Source organism: Rhinolophus sinicus, chromosome 12 (genome assembly GCF_057876585.1).
Source record: "Rhinolophus sinicus isolate RSI-liver-muscle chromosome 12, RSI-T2T, whole genome shotgun sequence".
NCBI classification, from domain to species: domain Eukaryota; kingdom Metazoa; phylum Chordata; class Mammalia; order Chiroptera; family Rhinolophidae; genus Rhinolophus; species Rhinolophus sinicus.
Window position 1 is genome coordinate 51,274,309 of NC_142512.1, and position 15,656 is coordinate 51,289,964.

At 54.7% G+C, this 15,656-nt stretch overlaps 1 protein-coding gene across 2 annotated transcripts in view; it reads right to left on the reverse strand.

Moving 5' to 3' along the window:
• Positions 1-2,035: 2,035 nt before the first annotated feature.
• SDK2 (sidekick cell adhesion molecule 2) overlaps positions 2,036-15,656 on the reverse strand; it is a 246,206-nt gene continuing 232,585 nt past the window's right edge. For both annotated transcript variants that reach the window (XM_074319611.2, XM_074319612.2), the window contains 3 exons: positions 15,393-15,531; positions 12,970-13,096; positions 2,036-2,532 (listed from right to left, as the gene is read on the reverse strand). In XM_074319611.2, coding sequence (XP_074175712.2) covers positions 2,179-2,532; positions 12,970-13,096; positions 15,393-15,531 — 620 coding nt within the window. In that variant the 3' untranslated portion in view covers positions 2,036-2,178. The remainder of the gene's footprint in view (positions 2,533-12,969; positions 13,097-15,392; positions 15,532-15,656) is intronic.

Consider the following 15,656-nt stretch of genomic DNA (forward strand, 5'->3'; position numbering starts at 1 on the left):
AAAAAAAGAGAGATGAAAGAGAAAGCAGCCCCGTGACCACACGCAGGCAGTTGCACATGTGCTGCATGGAGACGCCAGATGTGTATGGAAGAGACTCTCAGGCCTGCGTCCCTCTTTGGGGGAAAGACTGTGTTTCTCTTCCAAGACCCCCTTCATGGTGAAGCTCTGGACCCCAGAGCTGGGTCAGACTGTCTGCTAAGCCATCTTCCAACTTCCCCTGTACACGGTTCCCAGGGGTCCCAGTGCTTGGGGAGGGGCCCATGGCTGGGTATGCTCTTTCCGCAGGCCCCTGGCCCTGCTTCCATCCAGTCACATGCTTTGGAGCCAGTAGGGAGGGGTACAGGCCCTCTCTTCCCTTGGCTTGCTTCCCAAATCCTCCACTCAGGCCTCCCCTAACTGTTCTCCTCACTCTCCAAAATAGGGCACTGTTTTCCCCACCCCTGCCCCCGGGCAGGGCCAGCAGTACCTGTGCTGGGCACCCCAGTGAGCCCTGCCCACTAACGTGCTGGCCAGGTCATCTCATCTCCAGAGGCTGTGTCCATCCCCAACTGTGGGGGCACCCAGGGAGTTCGATAGAAAGTCTCCCCTCTAACCCCTGAATCCGGAAGTCGAGCTGATGGGAAGATCCAGGCCATCAGAGTGGCTTTTTAAAGAACATTCCTTGGAGCAGCTTGTGTGCATGTAAAAGCTTTGCCTCCCATGGGCTATTCTTGTCCCTGGGTCCCATCTGACCTGCTCCTCCCGGCCGGCCTGGCGATGCATCTCAGGACCTGTGTCCAGCTTGGGCCGGCCCCACGTCACGCCAGGCACTGGCTGGGCTGAGCCAAGCCTAGGAGACATCACTGAGGCTGGGATGGTCTTTGACTCTTTGTAAACCTTGTGCTGGGCAGTTTGGGCAAACTATGGTGCTCTGGTCTCTGGACCAGGGACTTGGCCCATCCTCTGGGCTTCTGTGCCCCTGTGCTGAGAGTGGGGGTGTTTTAGACACAGAGAACTGTGGGTGGAGAGTGAGAGGAACACGGCTCAGAGAGTGAGTTCCTGTTTGGCTGGAAGAACCCAAAGGAATTTCCACTGGAGAGGATCCCTAAACCCTTTCCTTGCAAGTATACGGGGTACGAGAGAGAGACAGAGAGACAGAGAGAGAGAAGGAAGGGGTCTGTCCAGGGACAGTGGTGTGTCTGATATGGCCATCCCTCTTCCCCGGCTAGCTCGCCAGCCCCGGGCAAGCTGAATTTCCCTGTCCAAGGAGTTCCCTTTTCTCTCTTCCTTTAAGGAAGGGACAGGTAGTACCTGACTTGAAAAAAAAGTTGCCTTTTTACATTCCTGCGTTACACCAATTATCCCAGTGATTTGTGGCCCGTGCCCCTACTCTGTGCCCCGAGTTCTTTCTTCCTCATCTGTGCTCAGAAAGTGACTTCAAGGAAAGGGATGGCTAGGCTCAGTGGTGGGGGTGGGGGCGGGGGTGGGGGTGGGGGCGGGGGTGGGGGGACCCTCCCGCACGCCTCGGGGCCCTCTTCCTTGCATTCACAAGAAAAAAGCGTATTAGGAACAAGGAGTTACCTAGGCAAATTCCCACCCTTTAGTTGTTTTCCTTTTTGTAAATAAACCAAATGGTTGGTGGGGAAGTTGGGCAAGGGGGGGGGCAGTGGAGGGTGAGGAGCAGGGCAGGGGGCAGCAGGGCCATCCATCCTGCCAGGGACAGGGAAGCATGTGGCACTGGTTGAGTGAAGAGAGAGGGGTAAGCTTCACCCCCAGGGCTCTGGCATATGCCAGAAGTGGGCAGCCAGCTGGATTTCCAGAAGTTTCTTCTCCCTTCAGCCACGCCTGTCTTGCAGCCCTCCAGCCCTTTGTCTTTTCTCTTCCTCTCCCTCCAGGGGCCCGTCCCACCCGCGCCCACCACAGCTACTCCCCCAACCCCTCCCCACCCCTGAAGGAGCAGCAAACCCCACAGTCGTGAAGCTGACCAATCGCTGGCCACACACGTCCTCTCGTGGTTTTCTTCTCCCTCCTCACACCAGCTTTGCTGGCCCTGGAATCTGGAAAAATAAACTCAGGAGGTGAACAGTTGACTTGGTTTCTTGGTTTCTTGGTGTTTTTGTTTTCTGGCAGGCGGTGCTGTGGGGAGAGGTGGAGGGGGAGTTTGGTGCCATTTTTCTTTTCTTTTTTCCTCTTCAGACGTCAAACAAATGATGAAAATCCTGCTATAGGAGCCCGGGAGCCAGGGGCGAGGCTGCTGGGGGGGCGGTAGAGGGTGCTCTGCTGACTTGGGGGGTTAGGGGGGTTTTGGGGCGTTGGGGTCCGACTGGCCTTGGGCCGAAAGAGGCTGCCCTGCTGGGCGCTGCTGCTGTTGGCCATGGTGGCGTGGTCTGGCTCCCCCGAGTCGCTCTCCGTGTAGCTGTAAGCCTGGGCCCTGGAGATCCCCTTTTGCTGCCGCCTCCATGAGTTGTAGTAAGTGGGGTCGCTGATGTAGTGGTTGACAAAAGAGTGGGCCTTCTGGTGGTTTGGGTCGACCTCGTACTCGCTGTCGCTTCCCTGGGAGGACAGAGGATGGGGTGTCAGTAGCCTGCGGGGGGGACAGGGCAGTGTGCTCAGGGCTGCGAGGTACACAAGTGCTCTGGTTTGAAAGTCCGCTCCGCCTCTTCCAAGCCCTGGACGGCGTGCGCCTCAGCACCCACAAGGCCAGGAGGGTACAATGCCCTCTCATGCCTGACTCTTGCTTCCTTCAGCGCAGATCATGGCACAGAAGCCACGGACCTTTGACGTGACTCAAAGACCTCAGTTCTATTTTTTTTTTTTTTTTAATTGAGGTGAAATTCACATAACCTGAAGGTAACCGTTTTAAAGTATAAGACTCAGTGGCATTTAGCACACTCACCACGGTGTGCAGCCATCACCGCTGTCTGGTCCCAAACATTTCCACCACCCCAAAGGAAAATTCTGTGCCCGTTAAGCAGTCACTTCCCATTCCGTCCTCCCCAGCCTTCCCCTCCCGCTCCCCCCACCCTTGGCAACCACCAATCCACTTCCTGTTTCTAGGGTTCTACCCCTTCTGGCTATTTCATACACATGGAATCATCCAATATGTGACTTTTGTGTCTGGTTTCTCTCACTTGGCAGAATGTTTTCGAGGCTGAGTGCATCACGCCTTTTTAGTTTTGGTGTTTCTGATGCTTTGACATCTGGGGCCTTACTGACCCTGGAGGGACTGCCCCTCTCAGAGCTGGTCAGTTCTTAGAGACAGTAAGCAGCCTTTCATATCCAGAGCCCACACCCCCACCATCCCCTCCAATGGCCTCTCACACACTGACCCCCTGTGCCCTGTCCCTAATTACCCAGGGCCAGGTACCAGCCAACAGGGGACAGCCCTGACCACTCGGAGCCCCTGAATGTATTTAAACCAGCCTAAGCCTGCTTCCCCCTGCATTGACTTCCCTGTGGAAACCACAATAAAGGCTCCTGCCCAGGCCTTCTTCCTGCTCCCTCTGCCTCCTGACCGACCCTGCTGCTTCCCCGTGTGGCCCTGCGTGGCATGGCGTGTCCCCTCTTTTTGGGAACTGTGAGTAACAAACTATCTTTTCAGTGGCCATCGTCCCCTGATCTGTTGGCCTCACCATACCCGAATAACAACACCACCTACATTTCAAAACAGAGGTTCATAGGTTCATGCGCGATCTACTGAGTTCCAACCCTGGTCTAGCCGCTGACGTGTGACTAGGGACAAAGCCAGGGCCAGATTATAAGCCCTCTGGAGGCTCCTGGCACTTCACAAATGCTAACAACTCTCACCCATGTGTGACCCAAAATAAAAGCAACACTCAGTTATACAATAAACATAAGAAAAACATCAACAGAAGTTCTGCGTTTTCACACCACGACTATCCTGAAGCTTTTTAAAAGAAATATAACATATTATTGTTAAAGTTGTCAGTACTTCTGTGTTCTTGGCACGGCTTCATCCGCCAATTGGGGACATTAACATGCGACAAGAGTCAATCTGGGTTGTAAAATAAAATAACGTTGCAATCTGAACTGTGGAGCTAAAAATATCGTGCACCCCTTCCCTCATCCCAGGCTCCCAGCAATGTTGTGAGAACTAAGAAGACAGCAGATGGGAACGCCCTTAGAACTCTCTGGAAGAGAGGCACTGTGATTTTAGTGAACAGTACACTCGCAACAAAATACAACTCAGAAGACCGTGCTCAAGTCGCATCATCTCTGCCCAGCTACTGCTTGGAGGCAGTACGTTAATTCCATCAACCTAAGTAAAACACACTTTGGAAAAAACCAGCAGCAAGGAAACCCAGTGAATCCAACACAAGTTAAGTCCGGGACGAGCAGCTGCCTTTACAAGTAAAGAAACTAGAGAGCTGGTCTTGCCCGAAAGGTGTGAGCTATGGGCTATGAAATGTACACTTCTTCTCAGGAACTCAAAGTCCTTGATGGCAGCCAGACCCTCAAATAGCACCGATGTACGTACAGGACTATAATGATACCAACTATGGAAATGCTGATCGCATTACCGTGTTCAATGTTCACACCTCTGTGCTGTAGCTACTATAGCACGTGTGTTTTTACCCAAGGAAATGATCAGCTGGGCTTGAACAGACCAGCCTGATTTTCCCAAAGCCCACACATGCTCTTAACTCCTACACTCCTGCCTAGAGGTCACAGAACGGGATTGAGAGTCCCTCCCCCCTCTCTCTTCCGGTGGGGGTAAATACTCCCTAGTCCATCTGCTAATTTGTGTCCTCACTCCTCCCTGCACAGTGTCTGCTGCCTCCCTCTTCACCACCACCCCCAGCAGACACACCCAGGACGACGATATTCTCACCACTGCCCAAGACAATGGGAAGTCCCTCACACATTCTCCCCAGGAAGCATGCAACACAATACAAGTCCCTTTCTTTGCCTACTGCCCAGCTGCTGGCCCAGGAGGGAACAAAGGGGCTGCACAGGCCGTAGGGCTCCATATGCCAGGAGCAGGGAGGGGGTGGAGGGGCGGTGCCTGGGGCTGGGGAGAGGCTGCCCCAGAGGCAGGAGCAATCTGAGCAGGTGCTGATGCCATGAGGCAGGAGGCTGGAGGTCCCTCTGGTCCAGGGGCAGTGAGGGTCTGTGAGTGTGGGGGCAGCAGGAAGACAGGGGTGCCCCACAGTTTTCCCTACAGGTTAGGTGTCTCTGGGAGGGCACCCACTAGATGGTTGGAATAATTGCTAAGCATCGTTGCTAGCTCCAGCCATGGGGAGAAACCCCAGAGTGAATGGGTGTCTGGGGTAGGAGGTGACGGGGGTTTGATGCCATTCTGACTCTGTCCCCTCGCTAACTTTGGACCCATCACTAGGCCTCTTCGGCCTCAGTGTCCTTGTTTGTAAGATGGGTCGGTCTCTGCAGTTCACAGTGTAAAATGAGCTACACATGAGAGAATGTTGTGGAAGGTATTGTAAGGGAGGGCGAGGGTGGGCCTGGGTGGAAGGGGGCCTCAAAGCTCCCCAGCAGGAATCAGAAGGGGCCAAGGGGTGGGGGTGGGGGTGGGGGGAAGCTGACTCAGTGCTCAGGCAGCTCCAGCCACCCCCTCATTTCACTCCCAGAGTGAGGCTTGACTGGTAGGGTGGGGAATGGGCCTCCCTGGACCTCCTGGGGGCCCAGATCCCAAAGCTCATTCATCTAATTATCGCAGTTCCACCAGCTACCATCTGTTGAGCACCCACTGTGTGCCAGACACTCTGTGGGGCAGCCTTGCTGATGGGGTGAGAAACGGAGAGAAGGAAGAGCTGGGCGCTAAATGAAGACGGCCTGTGGGCGGGGCAGGCATTCGCATTTGGTCTGCCCCCTCGCCCCAGCCCTCCAAAGCCAAAGGAGGGGGTCTTTGCATCAGTGACTGCTCTCCCGCCTCCATTGCGCCCGTGAACATCTGTTTCTTTTCTGGGTGGGGGTGGGGTGAGAAGAGAAGAAAGCAAGCAAGGGGGGACGGGGGCTCCCGTTCCGGCTTTCAACTCTCACTGGGCCCTCGGTAATTGAATGCAGCTTCCCAGTAACGGGCCCAGCACAAAGGAGGCCTTTCATGGGCAGCCCCGCCAGGCTGCCAGGCAATCAGGCGACGGCCTCAGCTCCAGGGCCTCTTAACAGCTCCTCAAAGCACTCCATCAGCAATTACCGGACAGAGTCTGGGGAGGGGGAGCGCACACTGCCAGGCCTGGGGATGGGAGTGGGGAGGACCCCGAGAAAAGACAGGAACAAAAGAGAGGGAGCAAAGGCAAGCTTTCTGCTTTTCCGCTCCTCTCTAGCTGTAGGAATTCTTGCACCGGACTCGGCAGGCGATGGGGAGGGTGCCACGCAGGCGTGGCGACTGGTACTGAGACCCTGGGACCAGGCAGGATGCCCTCCTGTGGTTGGTTCTCGCAAAGTCACACAGGAATGTGTTGTCTCTGGTGACAGGTCACCCCGCCCCTGCTTTATTGACTGTGAAGAGGAACCGTGCCCTCAGCTGTGGTCCCAGGCACTCCCTGCACCCAGCCTAGCCTGAAGTGCGCATGGGTGTATCCTGATGCACTTACCTGTGAGTGAGCTGGGGCCCGTCCTGCAGGGGTGGCAGCCCCTGGAGATTAGAGGTGGGGTGGGCAGGAATATGCTAAGTGTCTCCCTCCCCAGACACGCCCTCCAGGCACAACTGTATCCGGGCTCTGGGCAAATTGTGCTAACATAGTTAGAAATCTGCGAAGGTGCTTTCAAAAAGTTCCGCTCAGATACAAGGTCACATATGTTACTTGTGCCCTTACACGTCAAGTGACTCACTGTGCGCCCTCAGCCATCAGAGGCCTCCCGAGGTCACTGGGTTGTGGTTGGGGTCAGGGGCGGGGCAGGCCTCCCTCCTTCAATCTCCCCTGTGCTGGGAAGCTGGGTGAGCCAGGCTGCAGCAGAGCTGCCCTCTGGGCCAGTGGGACCTGGATTTGAGTCCCTCCTGCCTGCACTTCTGAGCTCTGTGATCAGGGGCATGCTGCTTGACTTCTCTGGGCCTCAGTTTCCCCACTGGTTCAATGGCGACCCTCCCACTGGAACAGATGGGTGGTTAGACGATAAATGCGAGTGTATAAAGCATAGGGCCTGGCACACAGCAGGTGCCCAGTAGGCAGCTTCTCCTCCCCCTCCCCAGGCTCTGTCCTGCATGTGGTGTGTTTCTAGTTTGGCACAAGCTTGGGATTCCGGGGCGTGTGTAGGTCAGGCTAAGGAGAAGCAGGAGGTGGGCCTCTTGGAACCTATTAGACTCGTGGTCCAACCTCAAGGGCAAAAAGCAAACCGTGATAAGAGATGGGAGACAGCAGAGGGAAGGCGATGAGAGAACACCACCACCACTCCAGCCAAACGCAAACCAGTACTGCTCCCTTCTATGCACGACCCAGTCCAGTTCACACTCCCGGGCCCAGCGGAAATGCCACCTCCTCCAGGCAACCCACTGTGACCATCCAGGAGGATATGATCTTCCCCCAGGATTTCTCACAGCGCTTTATCTGCCCCTGTACCACAGGAAACAGGAAGCCTTTTGTTCACCATGTTCCTCCTGAAGTTAGTTACTGTGGTGATAATACTTTAACGAGAAATGAAAACGTGATTATTCACACACATGTGGTCCTCCCTAATAGAGCCTAACACTCCCTAATGTAACATTCATAAGCGCTTGTCTGGCTCACGTCTGTAGTTGCCACATGTAAACAGCGCCTGGTACTGTTTAGTGGGTGTGGAACAAATAGTCATTAAATAAATGCACCAAGGAAGGAATTGTGGATGAAAAAGGGGCCACATCCTAAACTGACTAGCTCAGGGGAGGCCCCCCTGGTGGGCCTTACAAACCCCGAGACCAAAGTAACCACATGGGATGGTCTGGACATAAAAACTAACTTAAAAGCGAGTCATGGCGGGTAGTCACGTCCTAGGTCTGTAGCTTCCTTGAACTTTAACTTTGAAATTGTCCATTGTCTTTGTGCATCTAAGATAACATACCTTTGAAATGCCAGAGTGATCTTCATTTCCAGACCCAGAGCGTGAGACCATTGTTATCTGGTTGCCCACATACCACCTCTGTGTTGTAAACATTAACTGTCTCGTAACCACCAACGTGAAAGAAATACGTGTCTCTGCGCAATCCCAGAGATTTCCCCGCTTTGCTTTCTCTCGCCTCCCTAATCCACTACCCAAGGGTTTCATGTAACCCTCCTTCTGTCTCCTCCTTTGATTCTAATGTATAAAATAAGCTGCGAAACTGCCATTCCCGGGAGCATTCTCCCAGTCTGTTGAGATTTTGCTCCCTGGCGATTGTGGTCCATTGGGCTTAAAGAAACTTTTACAAGAATTTTTCTTGGGCTGGATGTTCTTTTGTTGACAGAATAAGTTCCATGGAGGGCAAATCCAGCGCTTATCCCTCCCAGGTGCCACACAGGCCCAACCTGTGTGTGGCGCACAGTAGGTGTGCAGAGGGACTAGTGGTGGAGCCTGGCCTCGTGTTGGGGACTCCCCAACTCACTCTTTTTGTCTTTACCTGAAAATAGTGATAATCCCATCAGGCCTCCCAGAGGATCTCTGAGGGTGAAGTGGTGCCATTCTCAAACAACCCTCAGAGTCATTCCTGGCTGGTGGTAAGAGCTCCATAAATGTTCACTATGATGCTTTGGTGCTCAATAAATACGATTTAAGATCTAAGCTGTTCTGTATATTTTCTTAACTTTTTCCACATAGGCTTAGTTCCATTCTAATGAGCTTAAAGGGGCTGCCAGGATAGCACAAAGAACTGAAGAGCGATTAGGAGAGGCGTGCCATGGTTTGGAATTTCTGTTCCATTGAGATTTTTCTTGTGTGCTAAGTTTGGAATTTTGCTACCAAACTTGGGCTCTTATTTTGAAAACGAAGTTGGAATGCAGCCATCCTTCAGTTTTAGAAATTCCATCAAACAAGCCATGGGCTCTTTAGGCCTCAGCCTTTGTGTCCCCAGGCCTGGAACCCCCTGGCCCAGCAGCCCTGGAGCAGCAGCCCCTACTCCCAGCCCTATGCCCTCTCCAGCCCCTCTCCCCGCCCCATAGCCTTCACTACAGCTCTGTACGGCCTTTCTCACATCGTATCATGTATGTCTGTTTATAAGTAACGTGGATTTCTTGTTTATTACGGCTGGCAGATTGCCACCAGTTTTGGAGAGTTTTGGGTGGTCTGACTTCGAATCTCAACCAGGCAGCATACACAACGGTCACTCTCAGAGGACCTGGGAGTAGGGGAACTTCAAAGGACAGGCAGTCACTCTCCAGAGCAGCTGACACCGAGGGGCCGGTCTGTGTGGCTGCTGACGCTTGAGGACTGGTCCTTCCAGACACCATTGGGGCAGCAGGACTACCAGTGGCCTCCACCCTAAGGCCCAGATTAAAAGTCACAATGGAGGACGCTCCAGAATTCAGACCGTGATGTGCAGTCAAGCGACTCCTCATGGGGGCGAGAGAGTAGCCACGGGATTTACTTATTTGTGTTGGTAACAAGGGCATCAGAGGGAAGCCAGCGGCTCTGTCTGCAGCCTGTCCCCTCCAGCCCACGGGGAGCTTCTGGGAGGCAGGGCCACGTCTCCATCACCTCCCTGTCCTCTGAGTACAGGTTCCGGATATGAGTGTTGAGAAGTCAGTGTCTGCTCGCCCCTTGCACCCACCGAAGCTGCCCTCACCTCCCTGGACAGATACCAACATTGAAGGCACAAACTCTGCTCTGACCCTGGAGGCACAGAGGAGAGGCCACTGGCTGAAGCAGGGCCCTGCCATCCCCTTGCTGAACCAGGCCTAACCCTGGAGTCGCAGAATCACACAGCAGTCTGCTTGGGGTCCTCTTGGAGACACTTAGGGGCTCAGGGTGGTGGCTCTTTACTAACAGGTATGGAAGCCATTCAATACTTTAACAATGGTCCATTTAACAACGTACAAGTGCCCTGGCCCTGGCGGACATGGGTGACTGATGGCTGCACGCTCTCAGGTCTCCCTGGGCTTTCCACCCGTGAGGACACCAATACTCTGACAATAGCTCCCTGGAGCAAACACTGCCTGCAGTGCCCTGAAAGCCAACGGCCTGGGCGTCAAGGACCATTCTAGAGCACGCTGACCCAAATGATCCTGCTTGCCTTCCCAGGGCCCCTGTGATGAGCCTGGCACTGCACAGGCTCTGCTCCATCTCTTATAAGGCCCGACTCCTCATAACAGCCTCTTGGACAGACGGTGCCACTGTGTTGCGTGGGTGAAGCTGCGAAGGACCCCTCCCCACCTCAGAGTCAGGAAGAGGCGGAGCTAGGATTCAAGCCCAGGGCCACACACCAACCACAGCCACGTGCTGCTGCTTTTCAAATGAGTGGCTTCCCTCCAAAGCGGCCATGTGATGGGGTCGCGATCTATTGTCTAAACAACGTTAGTACCTGTAGCACTTTCCTCTGACTGTCTCTCTTTATTCTTTGAAATCCAGGCTTGAGTTGATATTTAGAGGATAGTTACTTGTTCTCAAGACTGTCTCCTCAGAACTGTCTCCTCAGTTCTGAAGGCCTTCCCAGAAAGGTCTGCCATGAGGGTGACATCACTGGCACAGGGGTGGGACCAAGGGACCAAGGAGGCTTTGCCTTTAGAAAACCTGTACCCGGGGTCGGGCTCTGCATATTGAAGCCAGGATCCTGGGTTTGCTCTTCTGGCTGTTGGACTTGAGCCAACTCGCGTAAGCTCTCTGAGCCTCAGTTTCCCCACATATACAAAAAAGATGACCCGAATGCCTGTCTCGGAGTGTCACTGCAATGCTGTAAAGTGGGGAGGCACATGGGACCCTGAGCGCAGCCCCTGGGGGTATGGCCATTGTCATCAGTGTTACTCAGAAGGGTCCCAACTATACATGCTTTAAAGTCTGTTCAGTGTGAGTAGCTTCCTCAATAACCCTTTCATGCTTTCAACAAATGCGTGCACAGTGACGTATACCAGGCACCGTGCAGGACACTACGGATGCAATAGGAATCAGAACTGTCACACGTCCCTTCCTTCATGGAACTCAGCTTTCAACGTAAATAAACCCAACCCAACCCAACCTAACTCCAAATCAAACCTTGAACCATCCCAAACTCTGCAGGTCCACTGCCCCCAAAGGGAGGATGGGCATTCTGCTGTGACAACTGACTTCTGGAACCGGGAAGCTTCCTCTGTAGGGTATGTGCTCCTGGGGGTGACTGGTTCCAGGTTGCTATGGAAACAGTAGTCAAGTGATGGGCTTGTTTTGAACAAACGAGACCAATGGCTAACAGGAGGATCCCAGGTACTCTGCCCATCCTGGTTGAACTTCTGAAGCAGGATGGTCTTCGGATGGCTGGGGCCTGGCATGGCCTCAGGAACCAGCTCAGCGTCCCAGGTGAGGGCTCCCCGCACTCATGCAGGGATGGCTGCAGAAAGCTCTGGAGCCAGCAGGAAATATCTCCTGCACTTAGAGGAGTTACTCCCTGGTAGGCTGGCTCTCAGCCACTGAGGGTGGATAACAATGTCCTCTGCACAAGGTCGGGGAGGTTGACCAGAGCAATATGGGGTGTCCCTCTGGCTGGCTACCACCTTGCTCTTTGTATATAGGAGCGTGGCTTAAGAAGCCCCTGTTACAGTCCCTCCCTTTATTCTTCTGAATTTCACCTTGAGTGCCTAGAATCTAAATGCTAATCACCGTCTCTGGGGACAAAGAAAGAAAAATCATGCTTCCGGGAAGCCTAGCTTTTGTAAGTCCCCATATTTATATGGCTTCAAGGAGTTAAATACTTATAACAAGGTGTTACAACGTGAATCGCATGAGTCCCTGTGTAAGCCAGGCTAAGTTGGGGTCTCTGTCCCTGCCAGCTCTGAGCTGGGGTGTTAGCTCCAGCTTGCTTGGCTCTGCCAAGCCCATCAGTAACCCTGGAGCTGAAGAAAACAGCAGCGGGCAAGAGGCCCTCGGTCCACGGGGCCCACAAACAGATCCCAGGCTTGCTGGCACCTCCCACATGGCCGACAACCCTGCTCGCTCCCAGGACCAGGCAGAAAGGTCCAGGGCGTGGGACAGAGTGGCCTTTCTCAGAACCTCCTGGGCAACCAGCAGGCTTGGCCAAGGACGAGAGGGCTGGGGAGGGAGGCCGTAACATCACTTAATGGGAATGTACTCAGGCCCCTCTCCCCATAGCCTGGAACCGAGTGTCCCCTCATGCCCCACCTAATGGCAGCATCTATAAAGCTCTGTCTTCCAGAGGTACCTCCCCTTCTTAATGTAAGAGCTGACATTTATTGAATGGTTACCGTATGCCAGGCCCTGTGCTAAGCTTCTTTGTGCCTAATCGCAGTGAATCCTCTCCGCAGCCCTAATGAGAGAGCCTGCTATTACCCCTGCCTATTCTACAGATGGAGAAACCGAGGCTCAGAGAGGTTCCCTATCACACCCAGAATACCCCAGCTCACAGGCAGCAGAGCCAGGATGCAAACTCAGGTCTCAACCACCAAAGCCTAATGCCTCATCAGTCTACACTGCTTCCCATTCTTGGGGCCCCAGGATACCTAGCCTTCCATTTCTGAGCTCATTCTGACCCTGACCAGCTCAGTGTACGGTTCTCGGGCTCTGGCAATGCAGTCGGCTGTGTCAGCCTCCTGTCCACGCCTTCACAAGTCTATGCAGGCCAGAGCGATTGAGTGACGGCGCATGTGGGGTGACTCCTGAGAGTCTGAGGACCATACTCCTGGGGGATCTTACATGCCCACGGTTCCAGGGACCCCACTAGGACCTGGGTGCAAACTCTGAGCAGAACATGGGGGACGGCAGCTGGCCAACATATGACTTCTGGGTAGTTTCCTGGGGCCTCTGGGGCCCGTAAGGGAAAGGAGGGAAACGCTCATGAGATGGGCCCTTGAGCAGGGCTGCGCTCTGGGAAAGGGCGGCTCCACTCCCCTCTCCGGGACACCTGGCCCTCCCGCGCCTCACCTGAGAGTCGGAGATTTCCGAGGGCTTCTCAGTCAGGCTGCTGCTCTCGGCCTGGATGAGGTCGTTGTACTTGGTGACATCCTCGTCTGAGTAGTGCAGGCTGCCTGGGCTGGGCCGGGGCGGGGACCTAGAGAGAGTGGAGGGTGGGGGCTGAGTGGTGGCCTCCCTCAGAGCAGCTGCCCAGGCCCAGGGAGGCCACGGTGAGACACACAGGTGGACTCCCCATCCGACTGTGTCTGCTCCTCCCAGGCCTGTGGCCTGGAGGGCAGAACGTGGGCAGGAGGCCCCGCGTGCGGTGGGGACGGTGCAGGGAGCCGGGCCAATCTCCAGAACCAGCTCCAGGGAAGTGAATGGAGGGCACCTGGATTCTCCACTTGTGGTTCCAAGACCTCAGGCATTGGGATCACCTGGCAGTGACGGTTACAAAGCACTCTGAGCTCTCCTGAGACCTCCTGACTCATAATCTCAGCTGAGGCTTGGAGACCTGCACTGCAGACGAACTCCCCTTGTAATTCTTACACTCACAAAGTGAGCTTTAGAGAGTTGACACAAAGGGTTAGGAGGAAAAGGAAAATCACCGCCTCCCTCCCTCTTTTCCTCCCTCCCAACCTGCTCATCTGCTCTGGGACCAGAAGCAGTTCCAGGCCCTAAGTCACACCCTACCTTTGAAAAGCCCTAGAGAAAGTTACGCATTTCTCCATTGAGTTAGAGGCCTGGTTTTGAGTCATTGGCACAAACACCGAAGACAGGGTGTCGCCTGCCATGGGTGCCTAGAGGCTAGAGACAGGGGCCGTCCTCTCCTGAGCCACACGAGCCCAGGGTAAGGACAATGGGCAGGGCAAGCTCCCGGGGGCACTGGGTAGGTGGCTGGCATCCTCCATGCCTCTACCCTCCGGGTGGGGTGCAAGGGAGGCGCTGCCCAGGGCCTGATGTCCTGAGATCTGCCCAGCCTGCTCCAGGAAGGTTTTCTAGAACTGTGGCTCTGAACCTAGCTGTCTGCACAGGGGCCAACGGCTGTTTGCTGCAGAAATGTTGTCTGGGAACAGTCCCGAGGCCTGGAGATATGTCAAAAGCAACCCCCTACTACCTCCTCCGACCTCTTGTACTATATCTGCACTGGTTTAATTCCAATCCACAAAGCCCATCTCTCAATTCCTTAAAAATAAAACAATAACAGTATTAGCCATCAGCACACAAGAGAAGCAAATATATAACACAAAAAGGAGGGAGAAAATGGGGTGCCAGGCTAGTGTTGTGTTGGTGACATGCAGGGTGAGCGAGGGCTGGCAGTGTCACTGTGGCTGAGTCAGGGCCTGGAGCCAAGGGATGGTTTGGTGCAAATGGGATTTCTATGTATACACAGCCGTGTAGGGACACTCAGGGGCCAAGGTCTGTGTGTGTACACTGGGGCGTGAGAGGCAGGCGAGGCCAGGCTGCCGGTGAAACACCCCCTTGTTCCATGTGGCAGGGCCCTGGAGCCAGCCTGGCGGGGCTGTGGTGGCCATGCTGGGCCTGCCACTACGGCCTCAAATGGCCCTTTCTTTGGAAAGCTGGCTTTGGCGGAGGATGAGAGCTGGGTCTTGCTGGCCTGCGCACCCCTCCCTCTGTCCTGAGAACACACACGTTGCCTCTTCCCTCGAGGACCAAACAGAAAGAAGTTTTGTCAGCTGCCCCTGCCCTTGGAGATGGGCAGTCCGGCTGGCCACAGAGAGGAGGGCTAGGAGGGGGCCGGGGGTTGGAGAGAAGTCAGGAGGATACAGGAGGCTGTGTGCCACCAGCTTCATCCTTCCCAGTCGGCAGCTCTTGGATGTGGCCCTTTGAGGTCCATGCTGAGAGTGCCGACGTGGGGGATGGAGAAAAGTGTTGAGCAACTATAGCAGGTGTAAGCAAGGACCCAGGGGAGAGGTGTCTACACTCAGAGTGCCCTTTCTTTCCCCAATTGCGAGGAAGACAGGGAGGGCATAAGCAATCAGGGGAGCTCCTGGCACCGCTCACTTAGGCGTGTCTGCCCAGCCTACCTTGGCTGGGTCCATCTCCCCTTTGGGGCAAGTAAGCATCACAGCTTCAGGCTGTTCCTAGGAACAGCTGGCTCCAGATGGGAGTAGGTTCGTTTCCCAAATTGTGCAGGTTATTTGCATTCTGCTGTCCGTGGCACAAACCCTTTGTAGGCACCGCCTTGTGACTTTACCCCCAATGTGCCCTTGCCCGGGCTGTGGCCCCCAAGCCCTGGTACTGTTACCGGGCCTCACTGTGTCTTTTTGCTGACTGTCCCCAGCTGCTGAGCTGGAATGCCATTTTGTAAGAGGTGGTGAGGCCACGTGGACACTGCCTGCCTAGCGACCCTCCCAAGAGTCCTCCACACCCCAGGCACTGCTGGTCCCCAAACCTCCAGCCTCTGGTCCCCCGTGCAGACAGCCCACTACCTGGTGTACAGGCCATTCTTTCGGCAGAATGAGTTCTTGACAGAGAGTCGTCGGTTGTTGAGTTCCAGGGCAGGAAAACTGCTTTCGTCCAAGCTCATCATCTCCCCGTGGCCCAGGGCACCAGACTTGGCATTGTTCCCTGAGGTGGGGGTAGGGGAGAGATTGACATCCGGTCACTCACTCCATCCCTATAGATCAGGTGGCCGCTCCTCCTCCACCTGGCTGGACTGCCCCATTTTTCTTTTTCAAGTTGAAAGCAAAACA